General features: G+C 37.4%; 1 protein-coding gene across 5 annotated transcripts in view; it reads right to left on the bottom strand.

Moving 5' to 3' along the window:
* The window catches only part of RIC8B (RIC8 guanine nucleotide exchange factor B), a 100,749-nt gene that overhangs the window by 8,419 nt on the left and 65,831 nt on the right, over positions 1 to 26,499 (bottom strand). For 2 of the 5 annotated variants that reach the window (XM_068970473.1, XM_068970474.1), the window contains 2 exons: positions 18,140 to 18,284; positions 6,890 to 7,009 (listed from right to left, as the gene is read on the bottom strand). In XM_068970473.1, coding sequence (XP_068826574.1) covers positions 6,890 to 7,009; positions 18,140 to 18,284 — 265 coding nt within the window. Of the gene's footprint in view, positions 1 to 3,858; positions 3,899 to 6,889; positions 7,010 to 18,139; positions 18,285 to 26,499 lie in introns of those variants that run through there. The other 3 variants (XM_068970476.1, XM_068970478.1, XM_068970475.1) reach the window with 2 other exon arrangements.

Here is a 26,499-nt window from a genome sequence, read left to right as displayed (position 1 = left end):
AAAACCCAGGATGGGATAATTGGGAACCATTTCTTTGGCATAGGGATTCCTGTTCTTAATGTAAGGTTGGCTTGGAAAAAAAGAACCCTGACATTTAAAATTAGCCATTTTGTATTTAATTCCCTTTCACATTTGGAAGATGGGATGAAAATTAGTATATAAATAAAGCATTTTTAATTAACAGAGCTTTTCCAAAAATGCCTGCTGTAATGGAGCCTGTGAAAGCCCCGAGAAGGAAGCTCTGTAATCTTTGCTATAATTCTGAGAGTGCATCTTATTTCAATACTTCAGCATCAATGGAATAGTCCATAATCTACTGAAGTACAATGGATTTCCTCAAAACTTGTGATATTCTGAAGTGTTTTAAATGCTTTGTCCTCAAGAAATTAATACAACTTTCAGCACTAGTTAAATGTTCAGTTATATACCATCAGAGCATGTCCTTTGCTGATCCTTCATCTTTCAGTATAATCTTCCATCTGATGGCTTCCTAGTGCTAAAGCTACACTCATCTTTTACTAAGCCACTAAACAATAGGTAGGAGAGGTGTAGTGGCTTTTCTGTACCAAATCTGAGGTCTTCAAGCTCCATTTTTCAAAAACATTTCTGAGACCCTTCCCTCAGCCTCACCATCATGCTTTGGGATTGGGTACAGTTGGGAAGTTAAACTACATAACATAAAAATATCATTCCCAAGAGAAATGGATATGGCACATTGTCCACACCATGCATGTCCTTCCACTTCGGGAGTTGAATAAACAGGCAACAGCCTTATAAATAGGGAAGTCTTTCTAAAGTTAATTTTCTTCATATGATCACACTGAATATAAGAATCTGTCAGAATATTCTCTTTTCAAAATAATTAAAATATTTTATAGTAACACAGAATCGTAGCAGTTTTACTGGTTTCCTTCATATGAAGCTGTTTTTGTTTTTGATATAAGCTGCTTAGGACCCGACTTGATATTTGAGAAAAGCTCAATTATGGAATGAAAAAGCAGGAATGGCCTCCAAATCTTAATTTTCTTCTCAGGTAAATAGGCTTACTATCTGTCTTTGTCCTTTGAATCTACTTAAAATTTAGAGCATCTTAATAAAGATAATCAGACTGACAAATTTGAGAGCTGTATGTTGGTAATTTTTTAAAATAACACTCAAGATTTGGAGTCTGAAGTCTAAGAACAAAATCCTGACTATGTCATTAACGAGATGACTGATCTTGGTTTAGATACTTAATCACTGGTCCCATTTACGCCTCAATAAAATATCTCTTACCCTATCTAATTCACAAGGCTGTTTTCAAACTTAAAAGCAATATATAAAATATTAGTCTTTTATTATTCTCATTTCTGTTAGAAGATCACATGCAAAGCTTCTAAAAATGTGCTATCCACCTCACATTAAAGAGTATGGTTAAGAAAATATAGAGAAAGAGGTTAGGGATAGTGTTAGAAAAATAAAACTGAGTTTTACCCTTAAGTGAAGATGATCTTTATTTCTTGGTAATTTCTCTACAGACCTTTCTATCCTGTTGTCCAAAATTAGCACAATAAATATTAGTAAGAGGTCAGCATGCCAACTGACAGTGTTGAATAAAGCAGTAGAAATGGAAGTTCTGACATGCTCTTCTCAATTAGAAAGGAGGAGGGTGACTAAGAGCAAGTAGTCAATGGAGATTATTCTTATTTGATGTTTCTCTAATAAACAAAAGCCACTATTTTGGCTAGTGCTTAAATCAAGAGCTCAAAGTAGGCATTCCTACTACAGAGTTAAGGGACAATGACTACTAACAAGCAACACAAAGATTGCATGACATCCTACTTAGAGGTGTCCAGCCAGTGGAAACCAGGCCCTCTTTAACCTAAAGATGAACAATATCATATTTCTCCCTTACCACTGTAAGGGTATATTAGTTTAACTGGATCCAAGTTCCTTTAATTAAGCTTCTAAGAAAACTTAGTTTATTTTTAATGAGGTAGAACAGTGCTGTCTAACAGAAACATAATGTAAGCCATACATATGCAATCTTTAGCCACATTGAAAAAGTGAGAAAAGATAAGTAAGATTAGTTTTAAAATAATTTGCTTAACCCAATATATCAAAAATATTATTTCAACATAAATTCATAATAATAAACAATTGAGGTATTTTATATTCTCTTTTTGTACTGAGTCTTTGAATGTCTGAGTATTTTAACACTTAGAAGACATCCCAATTCAGACTAGTCATAGTCATATATGACTAGTGGTTACCATATTGGACAGTGCAGATCGAAAGGATTTTCTGATGTAAGCAATTAAGATCATTGCACTTTCGTACCCACAATAGATCTTACAATGCTATAAAAACTGAATTGTATTTCTGAAATGTACCTACAAAGCATTTCCTTGATTAACTCATCAAGGTGGGAGTAATTACAGTTGTTATTTTTATAAGCAGAGTCAAGAAATTTAGTCATAAGGAAGAAATTATATAGTTATTACTTTCAGTCATAAATTACCTGTCCCAGCTTTAATAAGCTTAAAAATAATATTTGGAGATTAAAGAGGAACTATTTCTATATTTGGTACTTTCATTTATTAAGAAAGCCATGTCCCACCAATACTACACAATGGCTGGCAAAAATATATTGGACAAGGAGTAGATAAGAAAGGGAAGAAATGGAAAACAATTATTTATATAGATGTAAATTTTAGAAGATTTTGATATAATTTATAAGCAAAAAGGCAATGTACCTTGTTAAACAGTGATGGGATAAGTGTACAGTAGAAGATTAGTCAGTCCTGTTCCAATTAAGAAACTAAGGGGGATTAGAAAAGTCACAACAAAACTTGAAACTTGAAATATTACTTCCCTTGGTTAGTTTAGGCTTAAGCCAGTCAATCCTCTCTCCCTTCTTCTGGAGGAGGCTGTGCTGTAATATGCAAATTGTGTGCTGTAGCTAAGGTGAATGCAATTGTATTAGCCACACTGGACTTCCTTAACCACATACAATCCGAATTCTAATCTCCCGCTTAAGTTGCAGGGACTTATATTTTTTCCAGTTCAAAAGAGGAAGGAAAAGGTGGAGAGGCAGGCCAATTTCATCCTCTTTCCCACCTCTGTTCTCACATTAAAAATGTCAATGAAGCTTTCTATAATCTCCATGCCTCTTAATGCTTATGTCTGATAAATATTACAATTATCATTCTATATTAAAGAAATTAGGTACCCCATTATTTAAATTAGCCACTCATGGACCAAAGTACCTTACAGAATTCCTTTCCAGACCTGAATTTTATAACATCTGGCCAAGAAATTGAAATGACAAAAGTATACTTTATAGTCTTTAAACCATGTAGGCTATTTTATTGAGCAAAAAAATTAACCTTTGATTTGGGGATCAGCTTTGACATTTCATCAAACACACTGGGAAAATCACAGGGTACAAGGCACTGTATTAGCTAGACATGATGGGGTTTATAGGGTTCAGATTATTCTCAAGCTCTTAAGACCTCCAGGTCCACTGTCAATCCCCTTACCTACATCTGTCACAAACAGAATCCTTATACTAAGAAAAATCACATGGAATACCACTGTCAGTTGGTATTCAATGAGAAGAAAATGTTTCAGCACTGATCTCTCAGTGTCCTTAAAAATCTAGCTTAGATAAAGTTGCTAAGGTGGTGCACAACTTGGGGCAGTGGCTATGTCCAGCCTGGAGGCAAAATGGAAATGTAATTTAAATTTTCGTATTGGTGGTTTTTACAGTTTTGGTGGTAAATAACATCTGTACCCTACACCAGGCTCAGTAATAGTACTTGGCATGACCAACCTTAGTCATCACTTTGGTAAGTGCTTTGGCACGGGCCACTGTTGCTAACCACCATCCTGGTGCAGGTCCTTCACATCTGCTCTCCTATGGATGGAAAAAAGGGAGTGTCTAGTGTCCATTCATTGGCCACATCACCTCCAATACTATCCTTTACTCACATGCCTTTCAACTCAGGCCCAGGAGAAAATGATTTCATTTTTGGAAAGGAAAGCTAACCAGACAAAGCTATAGTACACTCTTAGCACAGTAAGACTTGGTGGGATGCAGAACATCCTAAAAGTGACAGCTGAAGGAACTAACCAATAGCACATTGCTGAAGAGGATGATTTAGGAAATATTCTGGCGAACACTGACTCTAACAGACAGACACAGTAGCACAGTGGACAGAGCAAAGGTCTTGAATTCTGAAAAATGAAGTTCTTAGCCTCACTTTAGCTAGAAAGACAGTGTACGTTTTGTAAACTGTGAAAGAAAATGTGTACATTTTGTAAACAGTTTTGTAAACTGTGAAAGGAAATGGATTTTCATCAGTCATTAGCTTGGAAATGTGTAGGGCAATTCTTTGGGCCTTGCTTCCCCTAATGATAAATCTGATAACTTAATCAGATTGTGATAAAATAACCAGAACTCTTTGGAAGAAAGATGCAGTATGTGAATTTCAAAGATTTATCTTATTAACAAGAGTAAGTTTCCCTCCACCTGGAATGAATGGTCATTTCTCCATTTGTCAATCTAACACCTCTTAAACTTCAAGGATCAGCACAATTGTTACCTTCCCTGTGAAACAGTCCCTGATTCATTGCAACAGAATGAACTGCTCCTTTTCCTTGGTGCTCACAGTTCAATACAGACCTTATTTTGACATTACTAACTTCTACCCTGTGTTCTAAAATAGCTTATAGCCATATCCCACACTAAAAGGTGAGTTTTCCAAAGGCAGAGACTACCACATTCACCTCTGAATCTCCCTCATCTTCCTAGCACAGTGCCTTGCACAGAGTACCTGCTTAATAAATATTCCCCGAATTTACTGATTTTAGTCTCCCTTGGCTTTATGGCATCTTTTTTACCTCAAAAAACAAACAAACAAAAAAAAACAAAAAACCAAGAAAACAGAAACCAAAAACAACAGTGAAAAAAGAGAAGGAACTAAGACAAACACGTAAGACGACGCATAAAGAATGGGTTCATTCTTTGCATTCCAGCTTTGGAATGCCCACTGCTGATCTCCATAGGGTTTTGTCATTGACTATTATTAGTGAGAGCAAATGTTAGAAAGCACATAAGGCAGACAATGTTAAAAAAAAAAAAAACAACCCACCACACATCATGGAAAAGTTGTGATTTAGGACTATTCTCAAAATTGCCTTAACTTCAACTTGAATGGCGAAATTCATACCATCAAAGCCAACACAAGACATATTTTGCTATGCAAAAATCAATACCACCTTCAGACTGAGCTGGGAGTCGGCTGGATGTTTACTCATCCAAGGCAAATGGGCCAGTTGGATAGTATCTGTGTTATCTTTTAAGAACTCATATTACTGAAATAAAATTTAAGAAAAAGGAAATTTATTCAACCTAACTAGTTCACTGTCTTCAAGCTAGTATGCTCCATTCTGGTCCTTGTTAATATTTCCCCCTCCATCTACCAGGTGGACTCTGTTGGTTCTCATCCTAACTGCTGTAGTTACACTGCTGTGTTTCACTTGCCACATCAGATCCTTGTGAAGTACAAATCTTATTTTTATTTGTTCATTCAGAACTTGTTCCTCTGCCTCCTATGTTTGCTCTAACAACATATCTTCTCTTTAACTATAAATTCATTCAGGGTAGAAACATGTATATTCTATACAAAGTATCAAGAATGTCATATGCAAAGAGATAACAATGTCTTTTGAATATTATGAGCATGGTTAGCTGTAAATTCTAAGCTTGGGAAAATGATGGAAATTTAAAAGGAATAGCTGGAAGTCAACTAAATTCTAGTCATACTAGCTTTTTATATATGAAGCTACTTACTTCTATGTAAGTCTATTGCATTATCAGCATCATTTGAAAACTCAGACTCTGTAGAGGGTCTAAATATCCTAACTTGTCATACTCCTCATGTCAGCTCTTCCTGTTTTTGAACATTTCTGCTCTAAGCTTCCTGCTGTGCTCTTAGCCTCTGACTATTTCTTTATTATACCTTTCCCTTTTATGATTCACTTTCTGGCTTTACCACTCCAGTTGCTATTTCTCTTGACTGAGGGATACTAGCCTGTGCAGAGTTGTTGTAAAAAAGAGATGACCAGAAGAAATTCACCTTCTGGTGGCAGCTGCCACCAACACACAGAAGCATTCATTCAAGATGGCTTAAAGGAGACAGTGACTCAATATATGACTAGAAAATTGAGCAATTCAGGCAAGTGTGAAAGGAATACTTTCTAATAACTCCTCCAAGATGACTAGTTACTTATTAGTATATATTTAGTTTAATTATTTGAAAAACTGGCTATTTTTGGAGGGGAAGGAGGTGTGAAGCAAGAAGGGAAGGTGAAATTGTTTTTAGAATCCCTAATTAATACAAGTGCCTGCTTTCAGAAAATCCTTCATTTGAGCTATTCCTTTTCACCTTTTCCTAGACAGTTTAGAATTCTTGGTTTCAGCAGCAATCCAAAAAGAAAGAATGCAAACTTGCACATCAAAAATGAATAAAAATAAAAAGCATCATGATTTGGAACAAAAACCAAAACAGACTAAAACGAAAAAATACAAGAAGCAGCAAAATCATCAAACCTAATTCGCAGCATCTTTTTGAAGACAGGGAGGTTAGTTGGTTAAATATCACAGTGACCTGGCAGCTACTCTCCTAGCTTTGAGAACTGAAATGTTTAGGAACGCACATCCATAAGCGGCACATGTAGAAGAACCACAGTGGCCAAGAGAGGTCTGAACTACTGCTGCCTGGGCCAGCCTGTTCCAATCAACATGGATTTCCAGAGATGCTGTTCTATGGTAACTCTCAGTGAGAGAGACAAAGAAATAGAACATTTTTAGAAACCAAGCGAAAAATGGAGGGGAATACAATACCTGGAAAGTTTATCAAGCATGTTGACAAGTTTCATGGCTTCATATTCTTTTTGTTCTTCTGTCATTTCATCTATGGGGTTTGGCATTGGTTCCTCTAAATGACCAGTGATAAGATTAATGCTACAAAAAGAAAAAAAAGTTATGCTGTATGTTTTCAAATTATGCTCTTTCTATACTTTTCTGGTCCAAGTTTTAAGTTATAATAAGAAAGAGTATAATAGCCAAAAAATTGGCAGTAGCAATTTTATGGTATAGAACTGCTATAGGAATTTTTTTAAAAAACTGACTTTTCCTACTAATTTGCTTTGGGAAGTGGGTGATAGCTACCTTGCCAGCTTTTTTTTTGAAGCATGGCTACTTTCTAAAAATTGGAAATTTGATTGGTGCCGTTAGGATAAATATCCTTGGATGCACAGCTTAATTATATAGGGGACAAATGATTTCAGAGAAGAAGAAACCTATTTTGTGATACAGCATAAAACAAATATGTCAAAAAAATTGGAAAAATGATGACAGGCTGGAATCTGAAAATGAAAGCATGCCAATTTATAATCTCAGGAAATTAGTCCATTAGTGAGACCACAGAAGGCAATGAGTGTTTAAATAATAAAAGATAAAGCAGAACAATTTTAATCAGATTTGATCTAACTTAGATTAAAAAAAAAAGGAATGAAATCTAGTCTACCAAAAGACAGGTATGCCACCTGGCTTTCTGGAAATAGATTTAATAAAGTACTTAAAATGAATGTGTTCCATAAACTTTGTATGAAGTTCTAATACCAAACCAAACTATCCTCTTAATTAAAAGTCATACTATTCTTTCTTTTTTTTTGAGGAGGAGGAGGTGAAATAAAAGATAATTCTTTCAATGGTTGCCAAATATCTATAGTTTAAACATCTTTCTGGATAAGCAGACAAGAGGTTATAATATTCTGTACCAGCCAAGGACAGACAGTAATGTTTTTAATGATCAAATATCCCTGCAAATAGCAAAGTGCCAATAAATTACTTTCTAGGGTTTATAAACACAAATGCTTTCAGGGGCCAAGCCTTAAGGACAGACAGATGAGTGAACTGGTTAAGTATAAGTAACGTGGAGTATTGTGCACTAGGGTAAAATGGAGAACAGTTCTAGTCTAAACAGGGAAAAAAATCATGTGGGCCAAAACCAAGACATTGTGATTGATTACGTCCTCGCGTGGCCAGCTTGCTGGCCTGGCTTTAGACTTTTCACTTGGGCAAGCTGACTTCCTTAAGTAAGCAGGGCTTTTCCTCACATAGAGCAAGGGCTAGGTACTATAATGTTAGAAAAAATATTTCTTTTTCTACATTTCTCAGAGGCTGCCTGACAGATTCCTTGCAGAAGGACTCAGTGCTCACTATCCTCAAAAACTGGATCTCAAACATCTATTTTACCATTCTTGTATAAAGACCTTTGTCAAGGGCCATGGCTAAAAAACTTCTTTTTCCTTTAAAGCAGTGGAAACCCTCATCCTTTTAAACAAATGAAATCTACACAGAAAGCTGATATATGAAATAGATGAAAGTGGAACTGCTCGGCAGAAGAGGGGCCAGGGATGGCCAAAGAGAGTAAGGGCCTAGAATCCCTTCTATTTGCTTCCCTTCTATCCTCACTCACTTGCTTCCTCTGAAGGCAGCCCCTAAGACACTTTCAGGAACTCTGGGGAAACAGTCTGAAAACCCACGGGCTTGTCAGTGATTCTTAGCCTTGGCTGTAAACTGCAATCACCTGAGAAACTTAAAAGATGCGACCTGGGCCTCACCTGAAACCAACTAAATGTTTTTTCCCAGGTGATTGTGATACACATTGAGGTTACGAACCACCGGGATACAGCCTACCTGAGACACTCCCTGTGTGCTACTAGTCCCTCTCCTTTCTTTTCAGGTGCTCATGCATGCTCAGTTGCTAAGTCGTGCTTGACTCTGTGACCCATGGACTGTAGCCTGCCAGACTTCTCTGTCCATGGGAGTTACTAGGCAAGAATACTGGAATGGGTTGCTATTTTCTACTTCAGGGTACTGCCCCATCCAGGGATCAAACCCAAGTCTCCTCGTTTCCTGCACTGGCAGGTGAATTCTTTACCACTGTGCCACCTGGGAAGTGTCAGGTACTCATACAATAAAAGAAAAAGGCCTCGAGTTGGTGGCCATTAACAAAAATGCTGAATGGGGTCATCATATTTCCCAAAAGTCAGGAACAATGAGGACCCAAATAAGGCTTCTGAGAAGGTAGTTTTTAAGAAGTCTCCAGATGCCACAATGAAAATGTAATTCCACCACTCATCTCTTATTTGCTTAGATATAAAACAACAGGACATATTTTCACTGGTTTCTCTTCTGCTGCCTGTTAAATTAGAAAAACAACTAGTCTTAAAAATAAGTAAGTAAAGGTACTTATAATGCACATGTCACTTTCCAAGCAGACAAAAGAAATATGGCCTTAGAAGAAGGTATAAGGCAAGACAGGTATTAACTATTTTAAGTCATGCTCATCTGTCTCTTAAGAGAAGTCTTCCCTCTTCAAGTTCAATGGAAAGGTGACAAAAAAATTAGATCCACACACTGATTTAGAATATAATGAAATCAGCACAGGTCATCTTGTGCCTTAGGGAAAAAAATCTGTCAGGAGGATACCACAGCACATGAAGTCAGGACATGATTCTTGGATCAGGACACATTTGATTCTTTTATTGGTGCTTTTAAGGACTTAGTGGAAATGATGACTCTTTTCCACAAGCTCAAGTCTGCTGCTGCTAAAATGATTTAACAACTTGCTGTGAAATTAGCTACTAGAGTCATACAATGCTTTGCTCACTGAGCATAAAATTCACTCTTACAGACTAAGAACTTACCATCCTTTACCCATGTAGTAAAACATTCCAACCCACCCCCTCAAAACACTCTGGGAATTGAGCTTTCAATTTTTTCCTTGAAAAAACATCCCCCGCCCCAAACCCCAAGCTGATACTCAGAAGAATATAACCACCACCATGGCATGCAGAAGTTGCTGAACTCTGCCACTCAGTTATGGTTAAAAAAAAAAAAATCAAAAACGCCAATATGCGCGGGGCAGGAGGCAGCCTTAGACACTGTCTCCCCTCCTGCTCCCCACTTCAAATCAGTCTCATGCAGTTTCCCCACCCAGAGAAAGAGAAAACAAATAATAGTCACCACCACAGCAACAGAGTGAGGCTTCATAAAAGAGTATTTTCACTGAACAAATACTTGCTACCTTTATAACCTTAAGAGTATAGTCTGAGATGTAACTTTCCAGGTTTCAGAATCTTAACACTGAAATTCTGGGACTGGTTTTTTGTCCAAGACTCTGGTCCTAAGATACTTTAAGTACACTAACCACGGTAGATATTTTATTGGGTAAATTTATATTTATCATGGTTTTTCCCACCTTGTCTCTGCTCCCGGCCCCCATATTTTCATCACTCCAATCCTAACTCTTCTGTGTGATATTTCATCAAGAATTTTATATTGTATATAATGCTGTTATATGACTGCAGCTATAGGTCTGGAGACAAAAGGATTAAGACTGTTACTCTTCAAATTGTTGCTACATTTGGCCAACATCAATTGCATTATACTACTTCACTTAAAAAAAAAAAGGAGCTATTAAATGTTCCCTGAGCTATAAGAAAGTTAACATCTATCTCTAAAAAACATAGGTCAAATTTTACTCCAAGCATCCTGGTTAACAAGCTGTAAAGTCAAGTCCCTGCAGAGGCTAAGGCAGATAAGATGAACAAAGGAGATACATGATCAAATTGAAGGAGCTTATTATGCCTGGTATGACAGGGGCCACAGTCACTCAACTCAGTCAGGTACCATGTGGCACTGTAGGCCTACTGTTATCAGAACTTCCATTTTTCAAAAGAAGTTAGGAATCTAAATTTTCATCTGAAAGATATGAATTCTAAATTAGTTTAAGCCCAATGTAAAACAGATATTAAAAACATAAAACCAAATAACCAATGCAACATCAGGCAAGTGAAGCAAAACCTACTTGTGGGCTGAATCTAGTCTGTGGACTAACGATCTGCAACTTCTAGGAAAGGGATCAGGATTTTTTAGGAGAAGGCGTTTTTGAGTCCAGATTAAGGAAGAAGAGGGCAGTGGGGCGGGAAAGGAGACATTCTATGCTCATGAAATATCTTTCCAGGAAAAACTCTCTGTAACATCTGCCACCCATAAAACAATAAACAGAGTGGAAATTTACCATACCCTGTTTTCTTGAATTCCATCCGCTGGTCCCATTTCCCAGCTAGATGTGGAGCCTGAAGAAGGCAGGGACCTCATCTGTCTTGGTTATCCTCATGATAAGAAGGGGCTGATCAACTTAAATTTACTAACACCTTTAAAAAACTAATGTATTCAACAAAAATTTACTGAATGCCTACTGCACATGAGGCACTATTTTGGGGACATCTCAATGAATAAAAAAAATTCTCTCATGGAGTTTATCTTCTACTGGGAAAAACAGACTAAATGAATAAGTAAATTGTATGGTATGTTAGAAGGTGATAAGTGCTATGAAGAAAAAAGAGCAAGCAAGTGTGAGGTGGAGGGGTGAAGGAAGGATTGTGGCAATTTTTATTGTGCGGACAGAACAGACTTTACCAGGAAGACGATAACTGAGTAAAGACGTGCAGAAGCCAAGGGAATGGCCTTCTAGCTATCTGGAGAACAGGCATTCCAGGCAGAAGGAACAGTCAATGCCGAGGCCTCAGGAATGTGTCTGGAGCGTGACAAACAGTGAATCACCGTGGTGATAGCCCAGTGAGAAAGGGTACATGTACGTCACTGTAAGGACTTTGATTTTTAGCCATTGGAGAGTTTTGAGCAGTGGTAATGTCTGACTAACATTTTTATAAAGATCACGTTGGCTGCTGTGTTGAGAACTAAAAGAATGACCAAAAAAAAGTAAAGAAGTAAAGTAAAAAAAGTAAAGAATGAGTAAAGAATGACAAAGATAGAAGTAACAAGACCAGTTAGGAAGCTATTTAAAATGATCTCAGAGAGAGATAAAATTTGAGCTTGGACTAGAATAGTGGCAGTGATGGTAGTGAGGGGTGACTAAATTCTGAATGTACTATGAAGGGAGAGCCAGAATTACCTGAGAGATTTATATGAATCAGAATGAACTGAATAAAACTTTTAACTTTCAGGGATATCAGGATTTATAAAAAATATATTTTCCCTTATTTTCTATTTTGGTTATATCAAAGAAAAATAATAGATGCTCTAAGAACAGGGAGATTACATGAAGGGCAAACTCATCTCTCATTTGATTGGCCCTGAAGAATATGGTAGCAGTTAAAACACAAGCTTTGACTTCACACATGTTAGGATGGCTAAGATATTAAAAGAAAAACCTGAAAAATAATAAGTATTGGAGAGGATGTGGAGAAACTGGAACACTTGTGCACTGCTGGTGGGAATGTAAAATGGTATGGCAGTTCCTCAAAAAATTACACATAGCATTACCATATGATTTAGCAATTCCCCTTTGGGTATATACTCAAACTTCATCATTCACAGCATTATTCACAACAGCCAAAAGGTGGAAATAACCCAAGCATCCACTGATGGATGAATCAATAAACAAAACGTGGTAAATACATACAACGGAATGTTACTCAGCCTTTAAAAGGAAGGAAATTTTGACACATGCTATAATATGGATGCATTTTAGAGACATTTTAAGTGAACTTAGTCACAAAAGGAGAAATATTGTATATTATTTCACTTACATGAGGTTTCCTAGGCAAATTCACAGAGAAAGTGTAACAATAGTTACAAGGGGTTGTGGAGACAGGGGATAGATAAAAGTTTCAGCTGGGGAAGATGAAAAGTTCTGGAAATAGATGGTAGTAATGGCTACACGTTAATGTACATGGTGCCACAGATCTATATGCTTAAAATGGTAAATTTTATGTATATTTTACCCTCAAAATAAGAGTGAAAAGTACAATAAAGCCTGCTTTGCCTGCCTCAAAAACAAACAAACAAACAAAAATCTCAAAAAAAGACCAGCTCTAGAGTTAGGTCACCTGATTGCTCATGAACTGTGTGCCCTAGACAAGTTCTGGAAACCACTGAGCTTTATTTTCCTCATCTGTAAAATGTGGATAACCTTTGGCCCAAAGTTTGCTGTGAAGATTAAATGAGATAATGTTATGAAAGTTCTTAGTACAACACATTAGATACTCAGTAAATGTCATTTATTCACTCAGTTATGTCCGACTCTCTGCAACTCCATGGACTGTAGCCTGCCAGGCTCCTTTGTCTGTAGGATTTCCCAGGCAAGAATACTGGAGTGGGTTGCTATTTCCTTCTCCAGGGGATCTTCCCAACCCAGGGATTGAACTCGCATCTCGTGCACTAGCAGGCAGATTCTTTACCACTGAGCCACCAGGGAAGTCCCATCCAAGAGTACTGGAGAGGGTTGCCATTGCCTTCTCTGACATTCAAGAAATCACCAGCTATTATTAGCATAAGTGAGCTACTTGTCAAGAAGTAAGCAAGCCAGAAGTCCTTGAATCCAGTGAGTTAGTTTATTAAGTTAAGTCATCACCATGGAGCTGCACATGCAATCTTCATTAACTAAAGAAGCCATGCAACAACTAGGTTTTTTGTGGAGTTTGCTATGGTTAAATCCAATTTCAAGATATTTTAAAGAGATACCAGTTAATAATGTTGACTGAGGTGAAAATTTGAGAATTACTGTATAAATAAGACTGATTTCACATTTAAGAAGTAGGATAAATTATGGAACAATGTCTTAATCAAAGATTTTGCATCCTATTAACAATGCAAAGAAATAGGGTAATGTGGTATGATTCATTTATTAAGTATCATGGATCAGCAATATAAGTAGACACACTGAATACACATATATACACTAAGTTGCATCTAGGCAACTAAAAAAGCTCCAAGATACTTTTAAAATTACAGTGCTTTATATGTTTCTTATATTGGGCTGTTGGTTTCAAGTGATATCCTTGATATAAAGGATATAAAAAACTATGGTTGTAAATCTGTAGGAAATAAAATCTGAAGTAAAGCTCAATATTGTAGATTCAGATAACACAGCTCTTGCTGGTCATTTCTTAAAATTAAAATACAAAAGAAAAATCAGAGAACTCAATTTGCAAAGTGCAAAGCTGGTATGAATTGTAAATATCACAAAGGCGAGTTAACCAGTATGCACAGCAGTAGAGGCAGTGATTTTATTTTCAATCCTGGTCTTTAGAGATCTGAATTTAGATTGTGTTTCATGACTGCTTACAGGAAATTAATTCTAGTTCCTAGAAAGGCTAGTTACAACCTACTATACATAAATATACCATCCTAGTCTAAACTAGGCAAAATGAGAAATCTTCAAGTCCTAGTTCTGGTTTATCTACTTCAAGAAATATTAAAAACAAAGCTATCTCTTCATTTGTATAAGCCCAACATATGGAGAAAATTATAATGGAACTTGACTTAAAGCAGCATAACAAAATCTTGACAAAACAAAGTCATTTGTGCTGAAGAAACTATAATATCTATACAGCTGCTGCCATAGCTAATGTTGAAAAATACATGGTCAAGAAGAAAACACCCCCAAATTGCTTAGCAGTATAATACTTTTAATCTGCTGGGTGTAATTATGAACTAGTGTGGTGTATTAAGAATATACCAGGGCATCCTACAGTTCCATCCACTTTGGCCCTTCCCTTCGCCCCCTCCATACAGCAGCTCTTTTTTAAAGATACCCTTTTGGACTGATAGGCTCCTATATACCATACCAAGCCTGAAGGCAACTAGTCTAAAATGAGTCAAATGTCACTAGGGTACACATCTGTCAACTGAGGTTTGGAATGATGTACAAACCACAGTAGTCAGTTACACTGTACCATCTATACAGTCAAGGAGGCTTCATACTCAGAGGTGGAAAAGAAACAGGTATAAAGTTAGAATTTAGAAAGGTGTGCTAAGTCACTTCAGTCATGTCCAACTCTTTGCAACCCTAGAGACTATAGCCTGCCAGGCTCCTCTATCCATGGGATTCTCCAGGCAAGAATACTGGAATGGGTGGCCATTTCCTTCTCCAGAGAATCTTCCCAACCCAGGGATCGAACCTGCATCTCTGATGTCTCCTGCATTGGCAGGCAGGTTCTTTATCACGAGCACCACCTGGGAAGCCCTATACATTATATCACCAATACAGTCAAGGGGCCTTCATGCTCAGAGGCATAAAAGAAACAGGTATAAAGTTAGTATTTAGAAATATGGTTTCTCTTTTATACAGGACCAAAGCTTACTTAATTATTTTTTCACAAACATGGCTAGACATACACCAAAAACCTGTGTGGCATATACTTGATTCTATGACTGTATTTTCTCTAAGTATGTTAATTGCAGAAAGCTATTTCCAGCCCATTAAATACATTTATCTTGACACAGAAAGGACTGTTGTGATATTAACTGTCTCTCATGGCCTAAATGTAAGCTCCATACAATTCTTAGTTTCAGATTCCATTAAAGGATTACAGGTTACCTTGGTGCATTAATCAGAATCCACTTATATTTTTGACAACGGGATGAGGGCCAACTGAATAAAGGGTAATTTCTCTGCTTCTGCCAATACTAACACTGTTTGTGAATAAGTGCATCATAAGAGAAGCAGACTGTGATCCTGAGAGCACTGACTGGTGATGATTAATCAGGCGGTAGGGGAGTAAGTCATCCTTTCAGATGCTGACTTTATAAACTTGACCAGATTGCTAAGAAGTTTTCATAACAATTTTAAAGGAAGAAGTTCTTTGAGCTTGTGGATCACTGTCCAAAGCACAAAGGATTATCTTGCTTGCAAAGCACTTTGTTTACCACCACTTCCATGGGAACCGGTTTAATAAATATTTAAAATTAACAAATGAAACACTGCTGCACCTGAAAGGGGGAAGATGTAAGAAAAAAACAGAAGCAGATCTATCTGAAAAGGGAAGATGTGATGCTATGTTAAAAGACATATTTACACTTGTAATGAGCAGTGTTTAAGAAACACAACAAGATTTCACAATGGTGACTATTCTGGCCACACTAACACACCATTCCTATATTAATGATACAGGCCAAGTCCAAAGGCTGAAGAAGATTCCAACCAGGGAGGTAAGGCCTAAGCACAAAATCCTTCTATGGTCAAGAGTCAAGATAATAACAATATCACACATCATGGTCCTTGATTTCAAAAAACAGTACTTTCCTGAACTCTAACATCACTTCCATAATGTAACACATTTCTATTTCCTGTACTATTGGGAGACACCCAATGTTCTTGTATTTTTTCTGAGGTTTTTCTTGTTATAGTAGTAGTCTTGTGTTTGCTGGATCTATGTTAGTCACTCAGTCATGTCTGACTCTTTGTAACCCCATGGACTGTAGCCAGTCAGGCTCTTCTGTCCATGGAATTCTACAGGCAAGAATACTGGAGTGGGTAGCCATTTCCTTCTCTAAGGTATCTCTCTGACCCAGGGGTAGAACCCAGGTCTCCTGCATTGCAGGCAGATTCTTTACTGTCTTAGCCACCAGGGAAGCCCTGCTTGGTATATGACCAATGCCATTTTAGAAGTCATCCACCAAACAAATTCAAAAATACACACTGAGATGCAATGATATCAACCATTCATGAGTACTCAAGAATTTCCTGTGTTAGCTGACTGTGTCCACATACCCGGGGACACACTGAATGCTTAATGTAATTTCTTCCTTAATTTAAAAATATGAGACTCTTTAAGTGGTACACTTTAATGTCTCAAATAGAGGATATTAAACTGATATGGAAATAGAGTTTATGAAATGAAAAAAATCAAGAGCTAGCAAGAATAATTTAGAATGATGACTTCTATAATTATCCAAAGATTAATATATTATTTTTCTACCTTAGCTTCAAATATCTGATAGAGACGCCCAATTTATAACATCTAAATGGTGTCAGTCTTAAGAATTTAATGCTTAAAGTCACTGCTAGCTTTTTTTCCCCCAAAGCCTTTTTCTTCTGGGACACACTCTATAAGATCTTACCAAGGCTGAAAGATCTGGGAATGCCACAAGTAACACCACCTACTCAGACCTGATTTGCTAAGAATACAGGCCCTATAAGTCTTATCTGATTAGGGAAGGATATTTTTTTTGTTTGTTTCTTTTACATTGGCTTTGGCAATGATTTTGGTTTTGAAACTTCATCAAACTAGGGAGTGATCTTTTTTACCTTCTGACAACCCATTATTGTCATTTCAACAAGGCACAATCTACACTTTTAAAAATGGGCTGTATCTTGCAGATAATCATTTTTCCAGCCCTGATCAACTACTACGTGATCCACATCACACTCTAGAAGACTGTGCGTAGAAAACATCATATGTCGATGTCATCGAGAGGGAAGGGCATACCCTTTTAACATTCAGTTAACAAAAACCAAAACTGAGCTCAAATAACTCCTAATAAGTAGAAACTAAGGAGTTGAGAGGGGGATGAAAAGGATGGGAAGGCGGTAGAAGAGAGTAGAGGTGGTTTGTTTAGGGATGAGAGACAACTAGTGTCTTTGACTTACAGGCACTGAGTCAAGGAAAACTTGCTAAGAGTCTCTGGCTTGCCTACCCAGCGGACTAATGCCTCTGCTAAAAGATGGTTCCCTAGTTGCTAAATTAAAATTTACCACAGAGCCAGACTTCTTTCCTTTGGCTAGTAATGTGCCTTGTGGCTTTACTTGATTGACTTATAAGGACTTTCACACAAGAGGAAAGATCAGAATGTATGGAACCTACATTTAGATTTCTGAGAAAGACTGAAGCATCAGATAACCAACTTAAATTCTTGGTCTTGGTTATACCTTATAAAATCTCAACTTATGGAAAGGAGAGCACAAAATAAGCAACAATATCCTTTAAATATATGACAGGAGACGTCGAAAAATACTACCTCTCTTAATACTTAGGAGAGGATGATGAGCATGTTAAAAGTATCATGCAGCAAAACATTTTCTTGCAATATTATCCTTCCTCAATCACTTGATGTCATTCTCTAAGGCACTAGCTATGCAACCACCTCTAAAACAATATTAAACAGAAGCTTCCAAATCCACAAAAGAAGAGAAATGAAAGACAAAGGAAGTGAAAGGCAAATAACCAATCCAAAGGGAGACAAAGTTAGGTGAAAAGAAATGTGATACTATACTTTGGTTTTGCATTTTTGTATTCTTCAGTGTCTGTGTCCTCGTCCTCTGAGTACCAATTATCTCCTCTTCCTCCAGCCAAGAGGCCCCTGGCCGCCAACAGTCCTGCAGCATTCCCATAGCCAGTGTATTTCAGGAGACTATCCACTGCAAAAACAGAACAGGTTTTTAGACAGGAATCCTTGAGTGCTCACTGTCATCACCAACGACTCACCAACACAGGGAAGCTGGACATACATGCCATGGTAGTAATCTTAAAAGTTGAGAGGCTGTCAAAGTGTGGTAGCAGTAATCCTATATGCTCCGAGGACCAAAACCCTTTTTTAAGGTATCAGAAATTCAAATGGAGCTGTTTTGAATACACTCTGTGGCAGGAGTGGGGCTTCTGTGACTGCCAGGCCATTGGTAAGGCTGATGTTTTAAGGTTTTGATCACAAAATTGTTCTCTTTATTCAGTTTCAGAGAAATGATGATTAGAGTTAAGGAAAGCCAGACTGGGATTTCACCAATATAGCATATAATGTAAAATCTTTCTTATTGCTTTCATAGGAACTGGAGGGAAATAGGAATTAAGATAATAAGGAATAACAAAACCTAAATGAAAGTTGCTCAGTTGTATCCAACTCTTTGTGGCCTCATGGACTATACAGTCCATGGAATTCTCCAGGCCAGAATACAGGAGTGGGTAGCCTTCCCTTCTTCAAGGGATCTTCCCAACCCAGGTCTCCCACATTGCAGGTGGATTCTTTACCAGCTGAGCCACAAGGGAAGTCCAAGAAAACCTAAGGATATTAGCAAATGTAAACAGGATAGGCTAAGTTACTGCTTTTTCAAAGAAATCAGAAAAAGTATGGAAGCACATTCTATATACCCAGTGAGTATAAGGCCAGGAACTGCTGGACCTTAATGACAACTCTACCACTTATTAGCACATGGACCTTAGGTAAATTATTTTGCAGTTCTTTACTCCAGTTCTCAGATATACAGAACTGGAATAATACCTAACTCACAGATTAATACATGCAAGGTACTTAGAAAAGTATCTGGTGTTAGGTTGGTACAAAAATAACTGCTGTTTTGGACAGTGAATTTTGAATGAATCATCATAACTAGGCTCAAATGCATCCTTATTAATCAAAATAGGAACTATTATCATCAACACATTTTGCCAACAAAAAGTAAGTTTGTTTATTCTTATAGTGTAAAAATCCATGCTTCAGCATTCCACAAACTCTTGGAAAGCATTTTCTGCCTCCTGCTGGTTGTGGAAGCGTTTTTCCTTGCAAAAAGTTGTCGAAATGACTGAAGTGGTAGTTGGCTGGCGAGAGGTCAGGTGAATATGGCAGATGAGGCAAAACTTCATAGTCCAATTCGTCCAACTTTTGAAGCATTGGTTGTGCAACCATGCAATTAGGCATTGTCATGGATAAGAACTGGGCCCATTCCGTTGACCAATGCTGGCTGCAGATGTTGCCATTTTCAGTGCATCTCATTGATTTGCTGAGCATACTTTTCAGATGTAATGGTTTTGCCGGGATTCAGAAAGTTGTAGTAGATCAGACAGGCAGCAGACCACCAAACAGTGACCATGACAATTTTTTGGTGCACGTTTGGCTTTGGGAAGTGGTTTGGAGCTTCTTCTCAGTCTAACCACTGAGCTGGTGGTCATTAGTTGTCATATAAAATCCACTTTTCGTCACATATTACAATCCAATTGAGAAATAGTTTGTTGCTGTGTAGAATAAGAGAGGACGACACTTCAAAATGATGTTTTTTTGTTTGTTTTTTTTTAATTTTCAGTTAGCTCATAAGGCACCCACTTATCTTTTTCATCTTTCCAATTTGCTTCAAATGACTGTAGAATGGTCGACGTTGAGTTCTTGGGCAGCTTCTCTACTTCCAATGGCCAGTCACTACGCTCAAGGCTCTTGTCTTCTTTGCAAAATTTCTTGAAACACCATTGCACTGTACCATGAAGGGCACCGAGAGGATGTAGGATGAACAGTCCAGAATAGAATTGTTCATTAAGTTTTCAAATACTTTAATAACAGAGTATCTCCCTTGACACTGAAAATAGGTAGTTTGGGAGCAAGTAAAGGGAAGTCTGCTTTCAAAGGACTCAGAAACTAGTAAAATTTATGCAAAAGGAAATATGGATTAATAATATACGTAGATTAAATAAAGTTTTACATTAGTCACTTTTAACTATTTTCTACATCAAAACCTATTGGTAACTGTGGTCTCTTTGGTACTAATTCTCAATGGGTGTCGGGTAGAATCATCAGAATTTAATGAGGGATCATGGTGGTATAATTTGAAAGCCCTCTGAACAAATCTGATATGCTCTCTCCTTCCATCAGTTCTTCCACAAGATAGAGTGATTTAGATAAATTAATGGATTCTTAATGGATTATTATATGTGCATGCTCAGTCATGTCCAACTCTTTGTGACCCTATGGACTGTAGCCCGCTAGGCTCCTCTGTCCATGGAATTTTCCAGCCAAGAATACTGGAGTGGATTGTCATTTCCTGCTCGAGGGGATCTTCCTCATACAGGGATCAAACCCATGTCTCTTGTGTCTCCTGCACTGGCAGACAGATTCTTTACCAATGCACCACCTGGGAAGCCTTAATGGTTATTAGAGGAAGTGAATAAAAAGTATATACAGATATTCCTAATATTCATGACCCCAGACATGGTCAGACACAAAGTCACTGAGGCTGAAGGATCATATATCTGAACCCACATTAATAATGACACTCTCATTGCAAGTTTTTGGATAAGATATATTTTTAAACAAATACGGATATTTAGCAGTTCCAGAAAAAAAAATACTCACTGAAACTGTGAAAGTCTAAATTGAGATGCTATGAATAAACGGTTTAAATAAATATACTAAAAAATAACTTAAAAAGACACAAAATTTAAATAACCACCTACAGTGGCTAAACATTAAAATAGTTTAAGAATATAGTTTATGAAAGGCCAAAATAGGTTAAAAAGAAGTCAACAGAACACTAAATAACCTGCTTTCTTATGTAGAAAATCCTCCTGGAAGCTAGTGAATGGTAAAAATTCCTAGCACTTTTATGAAAATTGTACTTACTGTTCATTCATTGGAACAAACCTTCTGTGTCAACTCTGTGATAGGTTGGGTTACAAAGACTGTTTCAGACACACTTTGCTTTCAGAACAGTAGATAAGGCTATAGCCGATAATTTAGAAATCAAACGAACATTTGCTAATAAGATAAACACTTAAAAACTGGTGTTCGGAAGGAGAGACAAATGGACTACAAAAACCACACAGTGAGGAGGCATTTTCTTTGTGAAGTTCTGATTTATATTACTGATATCTAGTGGAGTGTTTCTAATTACTTTTCCGTCTATTTTTGAATATTCTCTATAATATCCTATTTGATATTGGGAAAGTAGTAAAAGGAAAATGCACTGAATTTGGATGTTAAGATGAGCTGTTAAGGCAAACAAAAGATCTTCTGAGTGGTCCTTAAAAGAAAAAAAAAAAAAAGAAACACAACATATGTTTTTGTCTTTGTCACAGTACTCATCCATGCACTTAGATGAAACTGCTGAAGAAATGAAACAAATGACAAGAAAGATTTCCCCATGATTTTATCAAGATGCTAGAGGGCACTATGAACAGAGGAAAGCAACCACAGCAGCACATGGCAAAGTCAGAACTGCACTGGTAGTAATGACATTACTGCTTATACAAAGCATGGGTTTATCACACTTGACTAAGAGAAAAAAAGAAAAAAGGCTCTGCTCTTTTACTGAGGAGAAAGAAGGGCAGAACCAGATTCTACCAGAAACCATTCCCCCCTCTCTGTTACATAGAGAAGGATTTACAGTACTTTTCCTTTCAGTTAAATGCTGTGACTTTTTGAAATACTGTACTAGAAGCTTCCTTTGACTAGTCTCTGGACTTCCAATCTCACAACCCCTCCTCTCCTGGTTACACACAACTCCCTTATATCCTTGTAAAGCAAAAGTATGACATAAGCACCTTTCTGGATAAAACCTCCAAAACCTCCCCCAAAGGCTAAAGGTCAAATTCTAAAACAGGGCCTAGAGGGATCATTTTCTTGCCTCTGCCTTCTTTCCCAAACTCATCTCCTACTGCTCCTGTGCAATGCAGATTCCTCACACTTTGAACTAGTCTCTTTCCTGTATATAACAAGGCTTCTTCCCACTTCTCTTTTCTTTTGGATGAAGACTTTCTCTGACCTTTTCCACACCAACCAATCGTTTCCTCTTCCAGGTTGCTGCTGTACCTGGCACATTCTTCTCTTATGGTGCTTACCAAAGTATATTACAATTATTCCTTTATATGGAAAAGTCCATAAGACAGTGTATTCACTACACTGAATTCATAGACAGCATTAATGTTTGGTCTTTCATTAAACATTTATGGGGTACCTACTACCTTTAAGGTACTCTGTTAAACACTGGGGAACCAAAGGTGAAGACAAGATATCTAACCTAGAGAAACTCAATGTCCAGAATAAAAGTTTAACAAAGAGTTATAACAAATGTCAGAAGTATTTTAAAAAGAGAGAGGGCTAAGTAAAAATGGTACCAAGCAGAGAATGATAAACTCTTCATTGGATGATCTTCACACAGATGACACAGATGAAGATTATGATCTTCAAGAATACATAAAGCTCACTATGCTAACAAGGATGGAAGAAGCATTCCATGAGAAAGGAACAGCATCTGCAAAGCCGTGGAGATGAGCCAAGGAACAGTACAGTATAATCAGGCAAGAATAAAGAAGTCTTTAGCATGATTAAGCAAAAAGTGCAGGGTAGGGAGTAGATTTAGCATATTTACACTATAAAGGTAGGCCATGGAGGTAAGATTTGTATTTTACCATGGAGGTGACAGAGCCATTGAAAGTTTTATAAGGGGGAATGCCAATAGGATATGTGTACCCTAGAACAGTCCTGCTCTCAGCCGTGTGTAAGAAAGAATGAAGAAAACCTGACCAGAAACAGAGGGATAGTATTATTTTAATAGTTTATTAAGAGGGATGCAGCTTTGGAAATCCCCCTCAAATAGGCTGAAGCAGAAGCCAAGGGAGGGGATAATACTGCTCAGGAAGCAAGGTAAAGTGAGGATGGGGCCAGATGAGAACTTTAGAGAAAGACAGCAACTAGATGTGGACAAAGATAGGAGTGAACAAGTCAGACTGAAAAGAATGAACAGAGAGGTGGGTCAAAGGAAATCTAGGAGTGTGTTGTAGTAGAGACAGACAGTGGTCAACAGTATCAACTGTTACAAAAGAAAGATGCTATTAAGATAAAGACTAAAAACTATCCATTCCTTTTGAAAATTAGTTGTGGCTTCCCTTGTGGCTCAGATGGTAAAGAATCTGCCTGCAATGCAGCAGACCAGGGTTTGATCCCTGGGTTAGGAAGACCCTTGGAGAAGGAAATAGTAACCCACTGCAGTATCCTTGCCTGGACAATTCCATGGACAGAGAAGCCTGAAGGGCTACAGTCCACAGGGGTCTCAGGACTGAGCAACTAACACTTTCTAACACTTTGTTTCTTTGTGACTTTGTGACCTTACTGAAAGCATTTTCAGTGGAATCTGGGAAGTAGGGAATGGTGGAAATGCCTTACTTGCTCCAAGTTGAAGTCTGAGTGGGTAATAAGGATACTGAAAAGAAGAACAAATTAGGAAGAGTTAATAAAGGAACAAAGGGTTAACACCTGATGGAGTAAGGCTTTTGAGAAGACAAGAAGAGAAAAGATCATCAGGAGACAGAGACTGCTTGGTTTCAAGCTGCTGCTGCTAAGTCGCTTCAGTTGTGTCCGACTCTGTGCAACCCCATAGACAGCAGCCCACCAGACTCCCCTGTCCCTGGGATTTTCCAGGCAAGAACACTGGAGAGGGGTGCCACTGACACTCCTATTACTGTGACTGAAATAAACGAGACAAAAGCAAGCATATAAAAGTGTGGGGCTATGTGCTGAGAGAGTCTAAGCCTTATTTATCTCTGCAATTCAGCCTCTGCCCTACCACAGTGCCTAACACATGCTGAGAATTAATAAATGTGTTAAGAGGAGGAGTTTGGGGAGGGGGGAAATACCCACAAAGGCTTGTTTTACAAATTATTTTCTTTATTAAACTATGTGAGGCTTGTTTTAGGGCCCCTGTATAAAGTACATAATTGGCAGAACAGGTAATAAAAATTTAGTTTTGTCAGGGCTCAACAAAACAAAGAGGCAGCTGTTAGTTGCCAGATATGTTTAGCCTGGCACAGAGGGCACTTAGATAGCTGTTTCTGTACCAAATCTTCCATAGTTTTGAATTTGTATCTCGTTCTGTTTCAGTTTTCATTCTTAATCTCATCTCTGTTCCTAACCCAATATGACTGCTTTGTGCTGTTTATACTTGGTGGTCTGACCTTTGTGCCTGGATCACAGTACCTTAACTTTCAAACTCAGCTTAAAGACATTCATCTTTAAGAGGCAAGTTTAATCACTCTGATAAATTATTTTAAATTTATTTTACTGTGATATAATCTGTCTCCAAACCCAACCCAAGCTCCAAAATCTTATGAAGACTTATAAGTTGAATATGGACTACAAACTTTTTGGTGGTTTTAAATTAGAATTAGAATTTTAAATGAGAATTAGTTGACAGCATTTAAAAACTGAGGAATTTTATGTAAAAATCCAGAGTCCTGGCTTATCTTGAAAAGTCTGGATGATATGGTAACACTGGCCACATGTCCCTTCATGGTAACAATCGGCTGGAGCTAAATAGCACCAAGGTCCTCTTTCTAGTCCCCCACATTCCCCTTGCTCCTCCACTCCCAACCCACTATCTCCCCAACAATTAGCTAAGTATCAGTTTTCACTGATCATCTTATGTTCTATCCATTTGACTTACTTTATTAATTTTGTAGCCATCTGAATTTATAATCCTTGATAAAGTAAATAATATGAGGGCAGAGACCTTGTTTATCATGTGTATCTTTGTATTCCCAGGGTCTACCTCAAAAAGTATTCAAAATTTGAATAAGCAAATTTGTATTCCAAAAGAATACTTTTACTATTAAAGTCTAACTGGAAGGAAAAGCAGATGAATATAAATAATTGTTAAAGATCAAATGAAAAAGATAAAGTTTTGCGAACATGCATTTGGGGCTCAAAGTTAGGACTATGAAACCTTGAATACGGGGTCCTAGGGGAACAAAGTTAACCATTTCAAATAAAAAACAATTAACAAATTCATTTTAAATGTATATATCATATGTGTTATGACACTAACACATATGTGAGGTGATTGATTATATTTATTTATATACATTTATATATAAAAGATGCTTGCTCCTTGGGAGAAAAGTTATGACCAACCTAGATAGCATATTAAAAAGCAGAGACATTACTTTGCCAACAAAGGTCCGTCTAGTCAAAGCTATGGTTTTTCCAGTAGTCGTATATGGATGTGAGAATTGGACTATAAAGAAAGCTGAACACCAAAGAACTGATGCTTTTGAACTGTGATGTTGGAGGAGACTCTTGAGAGTCCCTTGGACAGCAAGGAGATCCAACCAGTCCATCCTAAAGGAGATCAGTCCTGAATGTTCACTGGAAGGACTGATGCTGAAACTGAAACTCCAATACTTTGGCCACCTGATGTGAAGAACTGATTCATTGGAAAGACCCTGATGCTGGGAAAGATTGAAGGCAGGAGGAGGAGGGGACAAGAGAGGATAAGATGGTTGGATGGCATCACCGACTCTATGGACATGAGTTTGAATAAGCTCTGGGAGTTGGTGATGGACAGGGAAGCCTGGCGTGCTGCAGTCCATGGGGTGGCAAGGAGTCAGACATGACTGAGCAACTGAGCTGAACTATATTTAGATTTATAAAATTATTTAGATATATATTTAGAAATGTAATTTATGTATTTAGGTAATAAATGCATGTTCATTGTAGAAAACTATAAAATATAGAGAACTAAAAGAAAATCTCCAGGCATTCTACTACTTAGAGGTAACAATGGATAAGATTTTGATAAACGTTTGATAAACATTGTATTTTGATAAACATTTTTTAATGAATACATACATGTGTGGTTTAGATTTATGTGTGTATGTATATATATGTATACACACACACACACATATATACAAACAATTATACTTGAAAATCAGCTAATTTCTGATCTCAGAAAAATTGATTGAATTCAGCAAGTTCTTACAGACTACTAAATGCAAGGCACTATTCCAATCACTTAATTTCAAGATGTGGGATCTTTTTTCATAGAAATAATTGAATTGCTTAAAAGAGTAGATGTTAAATGAGCTAGTCTGTGAGAACAG

Source organism: Capricornis sumatraensis, chromosome 4, assembly GCF_032405125.1.
Source record: "Capricornis sumatraensis isolate serow.1 chromosome 4, serow.2, whole genome shotgun sequence".
In the NCBI taxonomy this organism is placed as follows: domain Eukaryota; kingdom Metazoa; phylum Chordata; class Mammalia; order Artiodactyla; family Bovidae; genus Capricornis; species Capricornis sumatraensis.
This window is presented reverse-complemented; position numbering and strand designations above follow the sequence as displayed.